Source organism: Diceros bicornis, chromosome 1, assembly GCF_020826845.1.
Source record: "Diceros bicornis minor isolate mBicDic1 chromosome 1, mDicBic1.mat.cur, whole genome shotgun sequence".
NCBI classification, from domain to species: domain Eukaryota; kingdom Metazoa; phylum Chordata; class Mammalia; order Perissodactyla; family Rhinocerotidae; genus Diceros; species Diceros bicornis.
In genome coordinates this window covers 82,519,030-82,537,911 of record NC_080740.1, presented here as the reverse complement: position 1 = coordinate 82,537,911, position 18,882 = coordinate 82,519,030, and the positions used below count along the sequence as shown (strand labels likewise).

The 18,882-nt window shown below is 45.2% G+C and overlaps 1 protein-coding gene across 2 annotated transcripts in view; it reads right to left on the bottom strand.

Moving 5' to 3' along the window:
- The window catches only part of TENM2 (teneurin transmembrane protein 2), a 571,867-nt gene that overhangs the window by 99,032 nt on the left and 453,953 nt on the right, over positions 1-18,882 (bottom strand). For both annotated transcript variants that reach the window (XM_058545548.1, XM_058545558.1), the window contains one exon: positions 3,856-4,002. In XM_058545548.1, the coding sequence (XP_058401531.1) occupies positions 3,856-4,002 (147 nt within the window). The remainder of the gene's footprint in view (positions 1-3,855; positions 4,003-18,882) is intronic.

Genomic DNA, 18,882 nt, shown 5'->3' with positions numbered 1-18,882 from the left:
CAGAAACCAGGGAAGGGACAGGAGAAGGAGCAAGACGTCTAACTTTCAGTGCTGTGTTGAAGCAGAACAGAGGGGAAATAAAGACAGCTCCCTGGCGTAGTAAGGAAGGACGTGCTGCAAAAGTGCCTTGTGGGCAAGCCCAGCATAGGAAGGGCTTTCTCCAGGCCTCTGCCACAGACTGGAGAGAGCATCTGTTAGGATTCCACGGGAGCTTCAGATGAACTCCCAGCCTGGCTTGAAGTGATGGAAGTTGGACTTTGTATAGACAGAGGGCTGGGGCACATGAGTCTAAAATTCTGGGTGACAAAGTGGTGTGGGGAAGGGTCCAGGCCAGATGGTCTAACAATGCCTCCACACCTCAGGGTTCCCGCTTTTAGAGGAAATCTACACCCTTTCTCCTACCCATGGCTGTGATGAACTAAATCTCACACCTCTGTCTTGGTGGTGATAATTAAATATTATCCTCCTGTCACTTGACACACATGTTGTGTGTATTCTCAGACTTTAATGAGCTGGTATTTGTCTTCTGTAAGCAAAAATATTTCTTTGAGTCTCTTCTTTTTCAAATTGAGGTGAGCAGTTCAAGTGAAGATCTCACACTATTAAAAAGACAGTCTTCTTGCTGGCATGTCTGTCTGAACCATTTCTACTCCTTTTTGGGGGCAATGGCAGGTAAAGCTTGTCCCTTCAGAATCAGCCATTGCTTCCTGAGGTTAAGTTAGTGGTCACGTGGCTGGAGGTGTTGGGAGACTTTGAAAGCGATGGGAGGAAGAAGATAGGGAATCGGCATGAATTGTTTTTGTGGGATATTCTAAGGCAGCTTTTTCCAACAGGGTTTCTCATCTAAGCACCACAGAATACAGAAAATATTCGAGTGAATATTTTCTCAATTCTTTCAAGGAAGGTACTTAGTACCATTCTAGATGCATAGGAGGGAAGTTAATTCATTCCGTATAATGGGCATCTTAGGACAGTGGTTCTCAAAGAGAACCTGCATCAGCATCATCTAGAAAGTTATTAGAAATTCCAATTCTTGCACCCCACCCCAGACCTATGGAATCAGAAACTCTGGGGTAGGGCTTAGCCATCTGTGTTGAATCAAGCCCTCCAGGTGGTTTTGCTGTAAGCTCAAGTTTCAGAACTATTAGTGACTGTAAAACACCAGGGCTTAACTCTACCACGGAGGGACCCAGATTGAAAAAGGCTATTGAAGGCTTCAAATATCTATATCTGCATTTGTTTCTATTTCAGTTTAAAATAAAAAATATCAATCTCTTAAAACTGAGTTGTTGTTGTTTTTTTAAATGTAGAGTGTTCCTAGGTGGAAAAATGATTTGTTTCTTCCAGCTCACTTTGGAGAGTGCTCTGTTATTATCCCCATTCATGAGGTTTATAACAAATGTGTTCATTGCAGCTGCTCCCCAGGCCTGCATTCATGCTCTGCCTGGGGGCCTCCTCTGACCCACCGCCAGCTTTACAAACCCACAAATCCCTTCCTGAGAGCTCCCAGTGCAGGACAGAGCCTGGGGCAGAACTCCCACCTCCACCCAAAACAAAGAAGTGATATAATTAGTGTGCTGCAGGACTGGATCTGGCGTTGATGAGGAGCAACTTTAATATTTATCAATAAACAGCAAAGTGCTTAGGACACCTCCTAGGGAAGTAATTAACCATAAAAAGGATACTCTGCACCGAGGAATCGCCTCCAAAAAAAGAACTCAGTTAATTGTGAATTGCTTACGCCAGGTGAGAGAAAATCCGTGTCTACCTCTCTCACCTGACATAAGCAACTCTGAATTAACTGGGAGTTTCTTTTTATAAACACCGTGCAGAGTCTTTTTTTCTTGGTGGTTAATTACTTCCTTGGGAGGTTCGCTTTAATAGTTCCCATAACAAGGCCATTATTGTCTTTAGCATAATCACTGCCTCGTTTGCTCTTGTGCCCTGCCTGCCTGGCGCTCTGTCTCTGCCCACCAGGAGGGACCCTGAACTGCACTGGCTCCTTGGGCAGTCCTCAGGCCGCGGGACTGCGCCTCGTCCAGCTCCACCACTTCAGGAATGTGGTTTTCTCCTGGTGGGAGCTGGGATCAGGGGCAGGGCTGGTGGAGAAGGATATGGGTGGCCCAGGGCACATTAGAGAGACTGAGTCCCCCTCCCCTACATGCAGCATTCCAGCCATTTGCTATGCTTTCAGCTGCTGACACCCACAACTGGGAAGGCAGCCCGGACAGCAGCTCTTTTCCGGAAGAGGAAGGAGCTGATCTGTAAGCAACCGCTGCGCTCAGTGAAATTACCAGGGACCAGAGGCAAAAACAGTGAATCTCACCAGGAAAAGTAGTGCGATTTTGACTCTCTTGGAAACAAAAATGTATTATATAGTTATGCCCCACCTCATTCAAAAATGAATTAAAGTGGCTTCTATTTTGGCTCTGTTTCAGGAAGGTAAATGAAGGAAAGGGAGCTCTGTAAACTGTCAGGTCTATAAACTTTTTGGTTGGTGTACTCCTATCGATGTGTGTACATTTGTTTATTTACAAATTACACACATGTACAACTGCAATAATAGATTATGGAAATTGCAAAATGTCTATTGAGAGAATGAGGAAAAGTAAAAATAGAATGTCTAATACATTCAGCCATCACCCAGATGGATCGCATCTCACTCTGGACACCACTGAAGCTGACCCCGTGGGCCATGAGGGCAGGGGCTGACCCTCCCAGAGCACAGTGATCGGCACACAGTGGGACTATTCACATTTTTGTTAAGTCAAATACTCAGGCATATGGACCCTCTTATACCCTGAAACAACTTCTGCCCCAAGGGAATTCTGACCAGTTAGAAATTTTGGTGGGGGTGGATCACACACCTGTTCTAATGTTTGGGGAACATGACATGGTATTGTTAGGAAATCAGGCAGCCCATATGCCACCTCAACCCCATTTAGCCCTAGAATCTTAGCACTCTGTCAGGGAATAACACGGGAAAATTGAGCTCAAAGCTTTAGAACAGGGGTCGGCAAACCTTTCCTGTAAAGGGTCAGAGAGTAAGTATTTTAGGCTTTGTTGGCCATGTGGTCTCTGTTTGACTACTTAACACTGCTGATGTAGGTGAAAGCAGCTATGGACAAAACATAAATGAATAGGTGTGGTGATATTCCAGTAAAACTTTGTATACAGGTACTGAAATTGTGAAGTCCACATAGTTTTCATGTGTCATGAAAAACTACTCTTTTTAAGATTTTTCCCAACCATTAACAGTATAAGAACCATTTTTAGCTCTGGGGGTCCATACAAAAACAGTCAGTGGGCTGGATTTGGCTCATAGGCTATGGTTTGCCAACCACTGGTTAGAACATGGACTTGAGAGTCAGAGCTGGGTTTGGGTCCCAATTTATCGGTGGTTGAGTTACCTTTAACAGTTACTTAACCGCTCTAGGCCTCAGTAAAGTAACGTCTTAAAAGGCTGTAAGGATGAAGGGATGCATTGCTTACAACATCTTAGCACAGTGTGAGGCACATATTGTCATCATCATCATCATAGATTTATAACCCCCAGCCATTAAAGGTCTGGCAGGAACGGTCACCCGCAGGCAGAGCCAGGGCCCAGCCATCTTTCTGTGACGATGTGTACTTGAGAATCCAAAGCCAGCATCAAACCCCTGTGCCTCCAGACAGCGTCTCCAGGAGCACTGGCTCAAGGACACATGTTCTCTGCTGCATTTGCTTCAAAAGAAATGTTACAACAACATTTGAGAATAGTATAGGTGAGGTCTTTCAGGAAAAATGACACGTGACGATAGTATATGTACAGTGCACTGTTCTTGAGAGGCTGGGAATTAGAAGATGCTTGCTCACCTCCCTCATTATCCTTGTTATCAGCACAAGAAGTTTCCATGGCAACGTTGCATCCGGGCCCTCTCCAGCCGGTCTGGCAGACACACTGCCAGCTGTTCTGACCCAGTGTGCATCTCCCGTTCCCGTTGCACAAATCGGGGCAGCCATCTGGTTGGAGAAATGGAGAAGATGAGAAGGAGGGACGTGAGGCCGTGCTGGGGCAGCAGGGGAGCCATGCAAAGGGGGAGCAAGGCCGCAGGGCAGCCGCTGGGCCAGCCTCAGAGTGGGGCCAATGCCTGCCTTCGAAAGAGTCAGGGAAGCAGGCGCTGCATGCAATTGCAAGACATAGTGGGGTCCCAGATGCAGGGGATCCCCAATGACACTGACCTGTGTGAAGGGGTCTGAGGCAAACTTCCCAAAGTGGGGAACATTCCAGAAAACTAAACTAGCTCTGAGCTTACAACAAGACTAGCTAGGCTGTTATTTTCAGCCGGTGGCTCAGGATTGATGCTACCTCAAAAAAAAATCTTTTCTTTCTTTCTGTCTTTTTTTAGAAGTGCCTTCTGTAGAAGAGAGAAAATACCCTATCAATCCAGGATGGAGGCAAAATGCCCTCCGTCTTTCAGAATTTTAAAGATAAATTTACATATGATTACCATGAGCTTCTTATGACCAAGAACTGGATGGTTCTGGTGGGCTATTTTCATATTTTTGTAATATTTAGTTTTAAGGGCGACTTTAAAATGTTGGCTGCTTATTGCTCAACCTATTTGTGGCATGATTTAAAAATACTGCAGGATCTGCAGGCTGTGGAAGGAGTAGGTGCTGAGGGCCATGAATAGGGAAAAGATAGAGGAATACATGTGCACTAGGGGAAAGGTGGTGGGGTTCAAGTAATTCTTATTTTGTGGTTTTCTTTTCCTGTTTTTTGGGGGTGTGTGAAATCAGCAGCCTACATAATTCCCTAACTGCTCTGGCACCCAAAACAACTACAGCTACCACTCTCCTGACTTGAGCTTGGGTAAATGGAGCCTGGGAGAGGAAAAAAGAAAGAGAGTGGGGGATTCTAAAGAGAGATGGGAAGTCTTCCTCGCACAGCCTCCTTTGCCCTTCATAAGATGTGGAGAGAAGCACAGAATTATAGGATGTGGCCACACTCACAAAACCTACTTGCTGGCAAGAATTCCTAGATATGTTTTCATTTTTCTTTCTTTTAACAGCTTTATGGAGGCATAATTTACATACCATAAAATTTAACTGTTTTATGTGTACAACGCAACGACTTCTAGCAAATTTACAGAGTTATGCAATCTAGGTATGTTTTCTGATTTCATTTAAATATACCCCAAATGACCATTAATTGTCCCCAGAAAGTAACTTTCCTAAATATCTATCTCTAATTCTACATGTACCTCTGCTGCCATCTCTATCTCCATCTCTCTTTATATCTATTTTTAAACCACACAAAGTGCAGGGTGGATTGGGCTGTGGCAGAGGGATGAAGAGCTTTGTAATGATGGAGGTAATTGATTTGAAACCTTTCTGGCCCAAATCTTCTGAATCAAAAGCATGCATTTCCCCCTACTTCTCTCTCCAGTGTTTCAGAGGCCTTCACCTGGCATCCTTCCTTTCTTCTCTCGAGTACCCCTTATGAGAATGCCAATAAACCTAATTTGTGCATGTGGCAGTGGTGGGAATTTAAAGGACTCCTCCTAAGAAGAAAGGTCTGAAGGGTCTGAAATTGAGTTGAAATTTACTTCTTTAAGGAGTTTCACTCCTCAATGCTTACACCCTCTCATTCTTTCCAGAATGTGGTAGAGGTCAGGACCTGAGAGAACAGGGTAGGTAACGGAGGAGAAGTTCTACGTGAGGATGTCTCTGTAAGGAAGCTGAGATGTCTTGAGAAGAGAAACAAGGAGACCGTTACAAGGGCATCTGTTTTCCTTTGTTGCACAGCCCAGCACTAAATTCAGGATGCAAACGAAGAATTCAATGTTTGCATACCTTGAGAAAGACTTGCTGGTCTCTACACCTATCCTCACAAAGGCCAGAGTCACATGTCCATTCCTTTCCTTACAAAGGAGGTGACTGTGGCTCCACCTGGAAAACCAGTGACATACCCGCTGTTCGCACCGAGAGAGAATGCTGGGAGGGGAAGGCATCCCCAGTTTCAGAAAAATGCCACCAACATTTCTGCAGGAGCAAAATGGAATTCAGAAGGAAAAGCCCGAGGGACATTTTGCAGATTCTCAAGAAAGAGACGTCTCCACTCTCTAGCCACCTCCAGCTTTGCAATTTCTACCAGTAGAGTTTTATGGAATGGATCAGAGAGAATACACTAAGTGACGGATCTACCAACATTTGCTCAGCGTGGCGTCTTTTATATGTGCTTTGTTATTTAGCTACTCCGAGGTCTCGTGTTTGACTAAAATCATGCCCAAAGTCTCAATAGAAGCCTCATTGTGTCGGAAACCCACACCTACTACATAAAATTTAAATTTGCAAAGAACACTAGCATGTCAGTCAGAGATATGCACTCAAAATATGTGTGCTCCTAGATTGAATGAGGCTTTTTTTTCCCTTCTCTTTCTCTCTTGATTCCCTCTCCCCACAACTGAAGTGAGATAAACAGACCACAGTAGCGGGTTTTCTCCACATCATATAAGGAAGATGAAAACATGAACAGTAGGAAGCTGGCAAATCTCTGAGAAGTTTCCGGGCAGCTGGGAATTAATGGACAGGACTTTGCTTTTAGCTTGAAGAGGAAGAAAGCAGCCTTGGTAGGTGCGTGGTGTTGCTAGGCAACCCCAGGCTACCCCCAGCACAAGTTCATTCTGCTGGTGGCCTTCTGAGGAGGAGATTCGCTGTGTTTGTAAAGTGCAAAGCCAGCTTCTGCTTAAGGAAAAACAAAACGTAGGAAGTAATTAGTCTGGAGGGCAAATGAGTATCAGGTGGAAGCTTTTCTTTGGAGAGGATTCTATAACTAGAGTTGGATTGGGCTTACGGGCTCACACTTGGGGATCCAAGAGGTCTCCTGTATGGAGTCTTCTGGATTTCAAGCCAGCACTGCTGACTTCCTTGAGTCCTACCTTCGAGACCAGAGACACAGAATGCCTTAAGGCAGAGCTGTTTGGTTCTTTGTGCAGCTAGAGAGCTGGTTGTCGGGAGACTTCAGGTTCTAGCATGACCCTAGACCAGTGATTCTCAACTGAGGCAATTTTGTCCCCCTCCTTCCCTCCAGAAGACATTTGGCAATGTTTGGAGACATTTTTGGTTACAACTTGGGGAGGATGCTACTGACATCTAGTGGGTAGAGGTAGGGGGTGCTGCTGCACATCCTATAATGCACAGGACAGTTCCCACAACAAAGAATGATATAGCTCCAAACATCAATAGTGCTGAGGTTGAGAAACCCTGCTCTGACCTACAGCTCCCTGAGACTTGACACCTCCTTGTTTGCTGTTGGATCCCAGAGCCTGGCCTGTGTCAGGTACACAGTAGGTACTTGAATGAATGAAAACCATCGGGTGGGGCTATATCATTTCAGTCTGGCCCTTACTATAGATTCTGCTGAGAGTCATGAGAAGATAGCAGGGCTTCCTTCTCAAAGATCAAAGTTCTCTTCCCAGGGAGAACTTTCAACGGCATCAGTGATATCTTGGGCTGGTTCTATCATTCTTCCAGTGCCTTTGGCAGAGTGGAAATGGAATAGTTTCTAAGACTTTTCTAAACATAGAATTCCAACCACTAAAAAAAAAAATCCACTGTGGGGCCAACTCAGTGGCGTAGTGGTTAAGCTGACATGCTCTGCTTCGGCAGCCCGCAGTTCACAGGTTTGGATCCTGGGCACGGACCTACGCACCACTTATCAAGCCATACTGTGACAGGCGTCTCACATATAAAGTAGAGGAAGATGGGCACAGATGTTAGCCCAGGACCAATCTTTCTCAGCAAAAAGAGGAGGATTGGCAACAGATGTTAGCTCAGGGCTAATCTTTCTCATCAAATTAAAAAAAAAAAATCCATCAACACAGTTACCAGGTAGGCAGGCTTTTTGCCTTGACAAAATTAGAGCTGATGTGGAAATTTGGGATTAAAAAAACAAACAAACCCCAAACACACCCTTATATCTAGGTGACTCCTGAATCTTCAACTCTGAGCTCTAGAACTGAACTCCAACTTGCATCTCAACATCTCCATCTGTTCACTCACAAGCATCTCAAACTCAACAGAGTTCAGCCTCTTTACCCTCCCTCCCCCAAACTCATGACCCCCTTGATCAGTGCATGACACCTCCATGTACCCATTGCCCAAGACTGAAACCTTGGAGTCATTCTCAGTTACCCTCCCCACTTCCCACCACCTCTCTCACTTCTTGTATCTAGTCAACAACCAAGTCCTGCCTAAATTTCCTCCTAACTATAAAAAGTTCTACCCATCCTTCCTCTTAAATATCGCTGGAATCTGCCCTCCACTCCCACCCCTACTGCCTCTACATTAATCCAAGCCACCCTCATCTTTGCTCTGGACTCTTGTCAAAGCCTCCTAACTGGTCTCCCTGCCTCCAGTCTTACACCATCATCCATTTCGCTCTGTTCTGGACACTGCTGAAAACACTTCTATAGCTTTCCATTGACCCCCAGGGTAAAGTCCCAAGTCCTTAAGACTGGCTTGAGATTCTAAGGATCTTAAATCCTTATCTGGCTTACAGATCCTATATGAATGGTTCTTACCACATCAGTCTAGCATCTCAATATCACTTGAGGCTTTGGTCAGACCAAAGCCATTCAGCCTTTCTTTTTCCCTTTCCTCATCTGCCTAAATAAACCCATCCTTCAGATCCCTACTCAGAAGTCATCTCCAGGAAGCCTTTCCAAAGCTCTCAAATCTAGGCTAGCTCTACCTGTCATGGCACCTTTATCCTATCCTATCCTGTCCCACCCACCACACTGTATCACAACTGTCTGTCATCTCCTTGATGCTTGCTAGCCCGTGTAGCAGCCCTTCCTTAAGACATTTTACTGTCACCTCCTGGAAAATTGTTGTAATAAATGTACACATTATCATTAACTGCAAATGGAATGGTGCCCTGACAAGTGTGCAGTGTACAACCAAACAGCTGCTCTGGGCACTCTGGTCATGACATAAACCTGTCAGGGCAGGGACCATGTCTATCTCTTTTACTCTTGGATTGCCACGACTCAATAAATAGTCAGGGGAATGGATGAATGAATGATTTCTGACTGAAATCCGCATCTTCAGCGCCTTTGGCAGAGTGGAAATGGAATAGTTTCCAAGACTTTTCTACACATAGAATTCCAACCCCTAAAAAAACAAAACTTCCGTCGACACAGTTACCAGGTGGGCAGGCTTTTTGCCTTAACAAAAATTAGGCATGAGCAAAATAACGTCTACAGCACAGTAAAAAGGGGAACATAAATGCACTTGAAGGAAGCTATGATTACCATAAAAGGCTTTTCTAAAAAAGCATCAAGAAACGTTCTGCCATGTGCAGCATTTTAGAGGTAGAAATGAGTGGCTAATATTGCATGAGGAGTATGGAGAGAGAAGGACATTAACATTCAGCATCAAGCACACCTTAGAGAAGCACAGAGGACAGCACCCCATCCATGTGGAAATACAAGTGAAAACACGAGACAGGCTGCACGGATGTGCAGACGGATGACAAGCAGAGCTAGAGAAGTGACAGCTTCCCGCTCCGTTCAAGAGAACCTGAGAAGAGCGACTGCATCCTGGGGTGAGGCCCTGTGGAAAGTCTTTTCTGAATCTAGGGGGCAAACCTTAACCTGGTTTTTAGTCCAAGAGCTCTGGGGTTAAAACATTGATCTGCCTCTTGTATGATCTTGAGCTAGTAGATTCCCCTCTCACTCCTGTTTGTAAAATTATACATCTTCCTAATTAATCTTTTTGTGTGTGTATGAGGAAGACTAGCCCTGAGCTAACATCTGTTGCCAATCTTCCTCTCTTTTGCTGAGGAAGATTGGCCCGGGGCTAACATCCATGCCCATCTTCCTCCACTTTATATGTGACGCCGCCACAGCATGGCTTGACAAGCGGTGCATTGGTGCATGCCCAGGATCTGAACCTCGGGCTGCCACAGCGGAGTGTGCGCACTTAACTGCTACACCACCAGGCTGGCCCCCTTACTAATTAATCTTATTTATTGTCCCTCCCAACAGAATACAGCTTGCACGAAGGCTGGGATTTTGTCTCTCTTGTTGATTGAGATGTTCTCAGTGTCTAGAAAAATAGTTGGCACATAACAGAATAAATGTTTGTTGAATGAATAACTTAACAGGGATGATGATAATACAGATGATAATACAGATGCCAGAGGGGTGGAATGAAATGATAAACGCAAAGATTTCAGCATAGAGCTTGGCACACTGTAAATGCCCAATAGGTAACAGCACTTACTGTTAATATTACACCTATGATAATTAGTGGCGGGCTTTTCCTTCGGGACCAGTTCGAAGTGCAGGGCATTTCTCTGCCTCCCCTCCAGTTCAGGAAAAAAACAAGAGCCTATTCTATTTCAAATGAAAAAATGGAGGTTTCTCGGGTGTCCTCAGCGTGTGATTGCATCACATCCTAGGACATCCTCACTCCCCCTGGGACCACCACCCAAGAATCCAGCAATGCCACATTGGTCTGGCTGAGTGAAGAGAAAACCCATTCAGGCAAAGGGCAATTCTAGAGGGCAGGAGAGTTGAAGGTAGAATAAATGGTGGCTTTTTCTCTTGGGCAGAATTGTACTTTTGCATGTTAACTTAATTAGGGAACCCCCTCTCCTCAACTCTTTTAAATATCACTGCTTTCCGAGAGCTGTGCACTGTTGGAATTAAGGAGCAGATGCACACTGGCAATATGTAATAGAGTCTGCCATCACATTCCAGAGCTCTTTAGAGATGAAAACAGCTGAGGTGTTGGGGACTGGGGATCACTAGGGGTTCAGTGGCCATTTATACTAAACAGCAGTGGCAAACGCTCAGAAAATTAATCTGGTGCTTCGAGACACTCTGGGGAAAACTCCAACTAATTTTAGAAGACTGGTTGCCAAAGAAGCATTCTGGTCACTGGAAAACGGCAGGGCTGGTCCCTCTGGCTCATCTGCGTGAGCAGGAGGGAGCGGTGTAGGGACTCTGTTTCCAGGCACAAGGGGACACAGACTCTCAGCCATGAACCTGAGCTTGAACAGCTGCCCCTGCATTCTTAGAGAAGACATGGAAAATCCAGAGGCAGATGTTTCTTTTTGTTTCAACAGTGTCTGTGTGTCTTCAAGGGTTTGCCTAGGGGCGAGTATGGGAGATGCTGCAGGAGGGAGGGCTGGGAAGGCCAGCGATCCTTTCCATGGTCGACTGCTCGTCTTTCGCTCATGAGGCAGAAATCATGCCCCTCCACCCCAGCAGCAACAGAAACAGCAGTGTCCATGAGGTGATATAAATTTGGATCCAGCTGTCTATGCTACACGTTTCCTGGATGCACCTGGATTCTCACTGATCAGCATAATTTCTGTCTGCCTGGGAAAAGGCAAGAAGCAGGCTCAGCCTTGGCCTCAGAAAAATATGGTGAACTTAAAAAAAAGAAAAATCTTTCTACATTCGAGGAAAAAGAGAAAAGGAAAAAGGAGAAATCTTATTAATACATTTTTTTAAAAGTAGAAGATCATGGGGTGGCGGGGACTGAGAGTTTAGGCAATAGTTACCAGGAATCTCTCTTCTTGGGAGGGAAACCCCATGTCAGTTACTTAGTGAATCTTTATCACCCAGTAGCACTGGGGTCCACACAAGCCTGAGCTTCCCTTGTGGGAGCCCGCTTTCTTTCCTTGGAACATCACCTTTCTTTATTCCCCTTCACCTAATCAAAGGAGGATGTCGTGCGCTAGTGACTGGCAATTACCACCATGTTGCTAAAGAGCACACCAACTGGTACCATGCTGAAACCTGCTGAAAATGCACCAGCCGTTTCTCCCATTGCTTTAGATCAGAGCGAAGCTTCTCAAGGTGTGGTGCTGGCATTGGCAGCAGCAGTGTCATGTGGGAACTTGTTAGAAATGCACATTCTTGGGCTCCATTGCAGACCCTCTGGATCAGATCCCTGCGGGTGGGGCCCTGCAATCTGCATTTTAACAAGCTCTCCAGGGGATTCTGATGCCTGCTCCTTGTGAGAACCACTGCTTTAGGATTAAGTCCTAAACCCCTAAAAGGGCCCCAAAGGCCCTGCGTTATCTGGCCCTGCCCATTTCTCCCCTCTCATTTCACGTCACTTCAGGCTCTGCTCTCTGACCTTCAGCAACACTGCCCTGCTATGCTACAGATCATAGCCTGGATCCTCCTTTCGGGGTTTTGCAGATCTCTCTCCCTAAACTACGCTGCCTGAACTCACCTGGGCAAAGCCACTCATCCTTGGCTTAGCCAGCACTGGTTCAGGAAAGGCTTTCTGACTTCCAGCTCAGGGTTCCTCCCCCACTACATGATTCCACAGCACCACCTGCTCCTCCTTCTATAGCACTCACCATAATTCTAATTTATCCTTTGTTTAAAGCAGTGGGTCTCAACTTGGCTGCACATCACAGTCACCTGGAAGCCCTGAAAAATCCCGATGCTAGGGTTGCATCCCAGTTAAATTAGAATCTCTGAGGATGAGACCTGGGCATCAGTATTTTTATTTTCTGAGCTCCCCAAGTGATTCTTATGTGCAGCTAAGGCTGAGAACCAGCAGTTTAATGCCCATCTTCCTGGAAGCCGCTAAGACCCCTGAATGCAAAGACTCTGACTCTGTTGTATATGGCTGTTTTCCCAGTGCCCACCCCCGCCCCTAACATTAAAGATATTTGTTGAACGCATGCATAAATAAACCGTGTGGTGTTTCTGCTGCTTCACTGTGCCCTTGATTCAGCAGCCAGGTAAAAGGAAAAGCTTCCCGCAGGCCGCACCCCAAGCCCCTGGATGGATGACACTCCCCCAAGCAAAAGAAACAGCTGGTTGCAGCACAGGGTCCAAAACCAAGCCGATGACAGTGGCTGTGGATGAGTGCTGGAGTGGGTCCATGTCTTTCAACTTGTAAGAAGCTGATACCTTCCGACTGAAAGAGACAGAACCTGGCACCCAGAGAGGTAGAAGGGAGTCACATGGGTAGATTAAGAGGGTGACAAGAGTTACACAAAGGCAGGGATGACAATAATAAGAAAGCCCAGTGGTTTAATTTTGTTCTTGGAGGATAATCAAGTTGTTGTAACTTGTGTTGCTTATTCCCACAGCTGTCCAGCAAATAATGAATGTGGTACCTACCCGGTATGGAAATAGGGACAAAGGCGCAACTTTGATTTCTTATTTGTTATTTTTAACCATCCAATTTCTACACCCACTGAGCATCCTTATAGCCACAAGACGATCATAAAAATACAAATAACACCTAGGAGGCCTGTGGGCACGGACTTGTTACTTACCGCAGGGCTGATGGCTCTCTTTTAACTAGTGTAAAATCGAGGATAAATTGCCGTATACTTTTTGTTGTTGTTGCTGTTTGCAGCACAACTTTAGGAAAAGTAAGGAAATCACTAAATGTTTGTTTCTTGTAGATGTTAAAAGGTCTAGACAAAGAATCTGTCCCAGGACTAACTGGGTTTTAGGAAGCTTTTAATATAATGACAACAACGATAGCAAACCCTCATAGAGACACTTCTGTGTGCCTGGCACTCTTTTACCTGCCTTTCATGCATTAGCTGATTTAATCCTCACTGCAACCTGTAGCGTAAGTAATATTATTATTCCCATTTTACAAGTGAAGAAATGGAGGCACAGAGAAATTAACATGGCTAAAGTCACAGAGTTGATTAGTGGTAGAGCCCAGGATTTGACACCAGGCAGACAGGCTCCATAGTCTCTGCTCCAACGAGAGTGACCACCCATCTCCATTTGCCTAGGACTGTCTAGATTTTCGCACTGAAAGTCCAGAGCCCAGGAAACCCCTCAGTCCCAGACAAGCTGGGATAATGGGTCATCACGGAGGACAGGGAGTGAGGACTAGGCTCTTTTCATTGGTGGTCATGGAGGCAGAAGGTGGAGATAGAGGTGAAGGCCCCCAAGGGCAAGGGAGAGAGCACAGACTTTTTTACTTGGAGTCACTTGCTTGAGCATATTGGCCCCTCCAACAGATTCTGCTGCCCCCTCAGGCCAGAGTACCAGGTCAGCTCGGTACCATGTGGTAGTACTTGGAGTGATGAAAGCAGAGGGCTCTGAACCCAGCCTGCCTGGGTTTAAAACTCGGCTCCACCCCTTGGCTGCATCTTGGGCAAAAATTATAAGCTTTTTATTCCTTAATTTCTTCATCTGTAAAAGCAGGATAATAAAAGTCCCTATCTCAGTAGGTTGTTGGAGTTTAAAAGAGAAAGCACATATCATGTCATTAGCATGATGTGTGTATAAATGTGTAAATGCATATAGTAATATACATGATGTGTAAACCACGTGTACATGCACATAGCAAATTTCCAGAATGAATAACTATTACTATTACAACTCAAATGGTAGCAGAAGGGTCTGTGTGGCTTAGGGAAGCCTTTGATTTGCACTTGAATTGGCGATGAGGAGGGACTATACGCTATTGTTTGAAACAGGATCAGTATAGTCAGTACAGCAAAGACCCCAGGAAGGTGCCCTCCAAAGACTGAAGTGGAAATGAGAAAAACGAGATAATTTCCTGAGAGTTACATGAGTAAGACTGGCACATAATGGATGTGACATGTTATCTACAGAATTCCCCTTAAAGTATAAGAGGCATGTGAAGTGAAACACTAAAGGATCACAAGGCTTAGAAATCTCAACCAGGCTCAGAAAAGTATGTTAACAGAAAAGGGCAGTCTGCCTGGGGTGTGGAAAGGGGGCCTGTGGGGCAAGAGAGAGTCAGGGTCACTTCAGAAGTGAGTGTGTCCTGCTCCTCTGAGGGGAATAAAGTAACACCACCTGCTGTTTATGAATGCAGAGCAGGTGCTCAGCACTTGCTAACTTTGTTATTTCGTGAGCCATTTCAAGGACCATATGACGTACAAATTATCGTCATCACTCGTGGTTGAAAACTCTGAAGCTCAGAGAGGTTAATTAACTAGCCCAGGGTCATAATCACTGAAAGTGGTAGCTTGAGGCTTTGAACCCAAGCCTGCCCAACTCTGAGCCCACGCACTTTGCTCCCCTCCAGCCAGGTAGGATTCTGCAGGGAGAGGGCGGCCTCAGGATATCCAACTCCTTGCTCCCCAAGCAATCTTCTGATTTTAACTTCATTTCCCATTTAGATTTCCCTTTTGGGAGTGAATACTCTGAGAAGGAGACGTGGGTTTTCTTCACTGTGGATTAATGAATGGCCGTTTTGGGTTTATATGTGAATCTGGGTAGTGTGAGGGAGTCAGTCTAGAGCTTGACCTACTCTGTTAACACAACCAAAACGGAGTTTCTGAAGCTGAGAACCAAACAGTGCACCACCATGATCCTGCCAGGTGAAGCCACCTCATGATGTCCTGCCTGAGTGGTTTGGCGTCTCCAGTCAAGAGTGTTGCTCGGTCTCCTGCTCTACCCCTTGTCCTTGATGAGTCTAGTGTGTGGGAATCAAGGGATGAAGGGACCCTTAAGGCAGAAATTTCAATCTAATATCAAACATTTACTGAGTTACTACAATATGCAGACCTCTGGCATAGACCCATGAGTTTATTCTTTCATTCATTCAGTAAACATTTACTATCTATCAAATGCCAGGTACTTTCTAGACACAGGACATACAGTGGTAAACAAAAGAGATAAAGTCTTGTTCTCAAAGATCTTATATTCTATAGGGGTGAGATCCACAACAAACAAATAAGACATTAATATAGTATGTCAGACAGTGAGAATTGCTATGGGGAAAAATAAAGCAGGAGGAGGGATTGTGATGGGGATACTGTGTGATGATGTTGTATATAGGGTGGTCAGGGAAGTTCTTGCTGATAAGGTGACATTTGGGTGAATAACTTAAAGGAGGGGAGGAAGTGAGTCATGCCAATATCTGAGGAACAGTAATCCAGGCAGAGGAAACTATAGGTACAAAGGCCCTGAGGCAAAGAGAGTTTGGGTATTGGAGGGACAGCACGGTGGCTAGTGTGGCTGGAGCAGGGTGAGCGAGGTGAGAATATGGGGACAGAGCAATGGGGTGGGGCCAGATCGTGCAGGGCCTTGGAATCCACTGTAAGGATATTGGCTTTATTCCGCATGAAAAGAAGCCACTGGGGAGTTCTGAGCAGAGAAGCAGTGTGATCTGACTTGAATTTTTAAAGGATCCCTTTGTGCTGGGAGAACAGACTGGGGATGGGGCAGGGGCAGAATCTGGGAGGTTGGCCAGGAGGAGGCCACAGGGATAACTTGGTAAGCCATGGTGGTGGCTTGGGCAGGGAACAGGGTTACCCTGGTACCGTGACTCTACGTGTCACGGCTAATTCTATATGTGTTTAGGGTTCCCTACACATCCCTCTAAAAGCAAAGACTTTTGGGACACAAAAGCAGAGAATAAAATACACTGCCCATAAAATGGCACTCTAGTTGATGCAAAGAAATTAAACTCCTCAGCTGGGAATCTGCAAACAAATGAGGTTGAGGAGGCTGGATTTTGTGGTGATTCTGCCCTCCTCTCCAAGTTGCTTTTCCATATTAAAGACAACATGTGGAGGTGGAGAGAAAGGGTGGAAGGGGAGAAGGAGAGCAGAGAACCACAGGGTCACCCAGGGTCAGAGTTGACCATCTAACATGGAATAGCTCCAGCAAGTGAGCTCCCCGACTTTCTTAATGTAATAACTTCAGACTACAAGGCTGCAGTCCACCAGCTCTGTCTAGTTCTTCTTGACAACAGGGCTTCCTTGGACCATGCCCAAACACCCTCCCAGGCTATTAATCCCGGACTTTTCATCCCTTTGTGTTCTGTTTATCCCTATAAATCAGCTTGACCCATATGAATTGTGGCACTCAGACACACTTAAAAAGCTCTATCTATCTATCCTTCCTTCCTTCCTCCACCCAACCATCTTTTCATCCATCCATTCTTCCTCCTTCCATCACCTATCTATCCATCCATCCAGCAATTATCTATCTATCCGTCTATGTGTGTACATACATATATACATATATTTATATTTATTTATTAATCTGTCAAGCCTTCCTTACCAACCAATCCCTCCAAATCCTCTGAAGACTTGTTCTCAAAACACTGTGTATCAAATGACTTTATACAGTAGCTATATTTTATCTTGTTCTATGTTACTTTCTGCCTTGTATGGGAACAATAACAACATTTCAATCTCTCCTCCCCTATTTCCTCTTTTCTTTCCTCTGGCCTGCATGGTGTCTCCCACCCCTGCCCTTACTCATAAATCCAGCGCCTTCTGTCATTCACCCCTTCCCATCCTTGTGACCCAGGGAACCTGAGTCATCATGAACTTATCCTGCTTTTTGAAATTCTTTTTGCATGTAGCGTTCTAGTCCTTTTCTTAACTCAGTTTTCAGCTGATCAAGGACTTGGCCAGGAGGTCACTGGTCATTACAGGGTATTTATCTATAAATTTTGCAAAAAGTCTTGATCAGGGGGTGCCTTGTGTGTGGCAAAGTTGGAAGAATAGGGAGACTTGTTTTCTGAAAGAGTACAGAATGGGAGTCAGAATTCCAACGGTCTGGCCTCTGCTATTGTTAGGTGCTCTTCTCCAGTTTTGCATAATGAGTGTGCCCTTAGGAAGGCGAGCGCTTCGTCTTTGAAATCCTCTCATTTACAGAGAAACAAAAATCCCTCCTTTCAAATACATTTTAAACATGCAAAACAGGAGTATGTTTCTACTAAGTCACATTTTAGCTAAATGGATAATTGAACGGTGAATGGGAGCTGCTCCTCAGCTGCTAACCTGCAGAGTTTCCACACACACACACTCCCAAATTGCAGCAGAGCAATCCCCAGGAGGGAGAAAGCATGACTGATTTTTCCAATAAAGCTACAAAAATCGATAATCCTTGTAGATGGAATGCTTGTATCTCTAACCATCTCAGCGTTGCATCTCCCTCTCCTATTCCTCCCAACAAGCCTGTCTTCACCTTGGCACATGTCACCAATTCCACACCACCAGGATTTAGCCCGAGTTCTATCCCAGTTCTGCTGAATGTACCTTTTAGAGAGGCCCTGCAATGTGTCTTGATTTAGAGATGCTTGGGTTTCATGTGGCTCTGGGAAATGTTGTTGAGCTTTTCCGGAGCTCCAATAAGTTCTGATGTATGGCCGTGCACGCCTGCATGATTAATGGCACATGCAAGGACTTGGAGCTTTCAGAGGTCACCCCGCATGTACTGAATAATACAGAGCAGATCCAAAAATACCCTTGGGTGGGACTTCTGGCTCCACACAAATGCAATGGCATTGGCTGCTTTAGTCAACACTGCCTGAGACTTGGTGCTTCTCACTGAGTGTGTTTCTAAGGAAAGTCACCTCCCCCCAACAGACATTTTTAAGACAAAAGGGGAATCATTTTGGTTTCTTGGCTATTTCTCTGTAAAGTGTCACAGGTACCAGGATAAACGAGAAGGCTAGGAAAACCAGAAAGCTGCTAGGCTAGTCTCTGACAGGACTGCAAAGTTCAGGGTAGCCCAGGCCATGGTGGGAAGCATATTAAGCGTCCATGCAAAATATGCTATGGTGTGCAATGCTGTGGCTGAGAATTTAAATGCACCAAAGTCAAGAGATTCGAAATGATGGTTCCCACAGCAACTATAACTCAGTTCTCTGGTGAATATAAAATTAACTTTATTGCAAAACATGCTGTTCAATTTACGCCTTAATATAGTCATGGCAGAGTTACAGTTGCTGTGAGAACGCTAACTCTGAATTGTTTTGAATAATTAATTTAATGAAAAGTTGGTGGAAATGTGAACTCTGATAGAAAGTCAACTTAAACTTAGGGAAGTTGGCCAATTATGCCTATGCTGAGGAGCAATGGCCTTTTTTGGGATCTGAGATAACTCAGTGCACTCT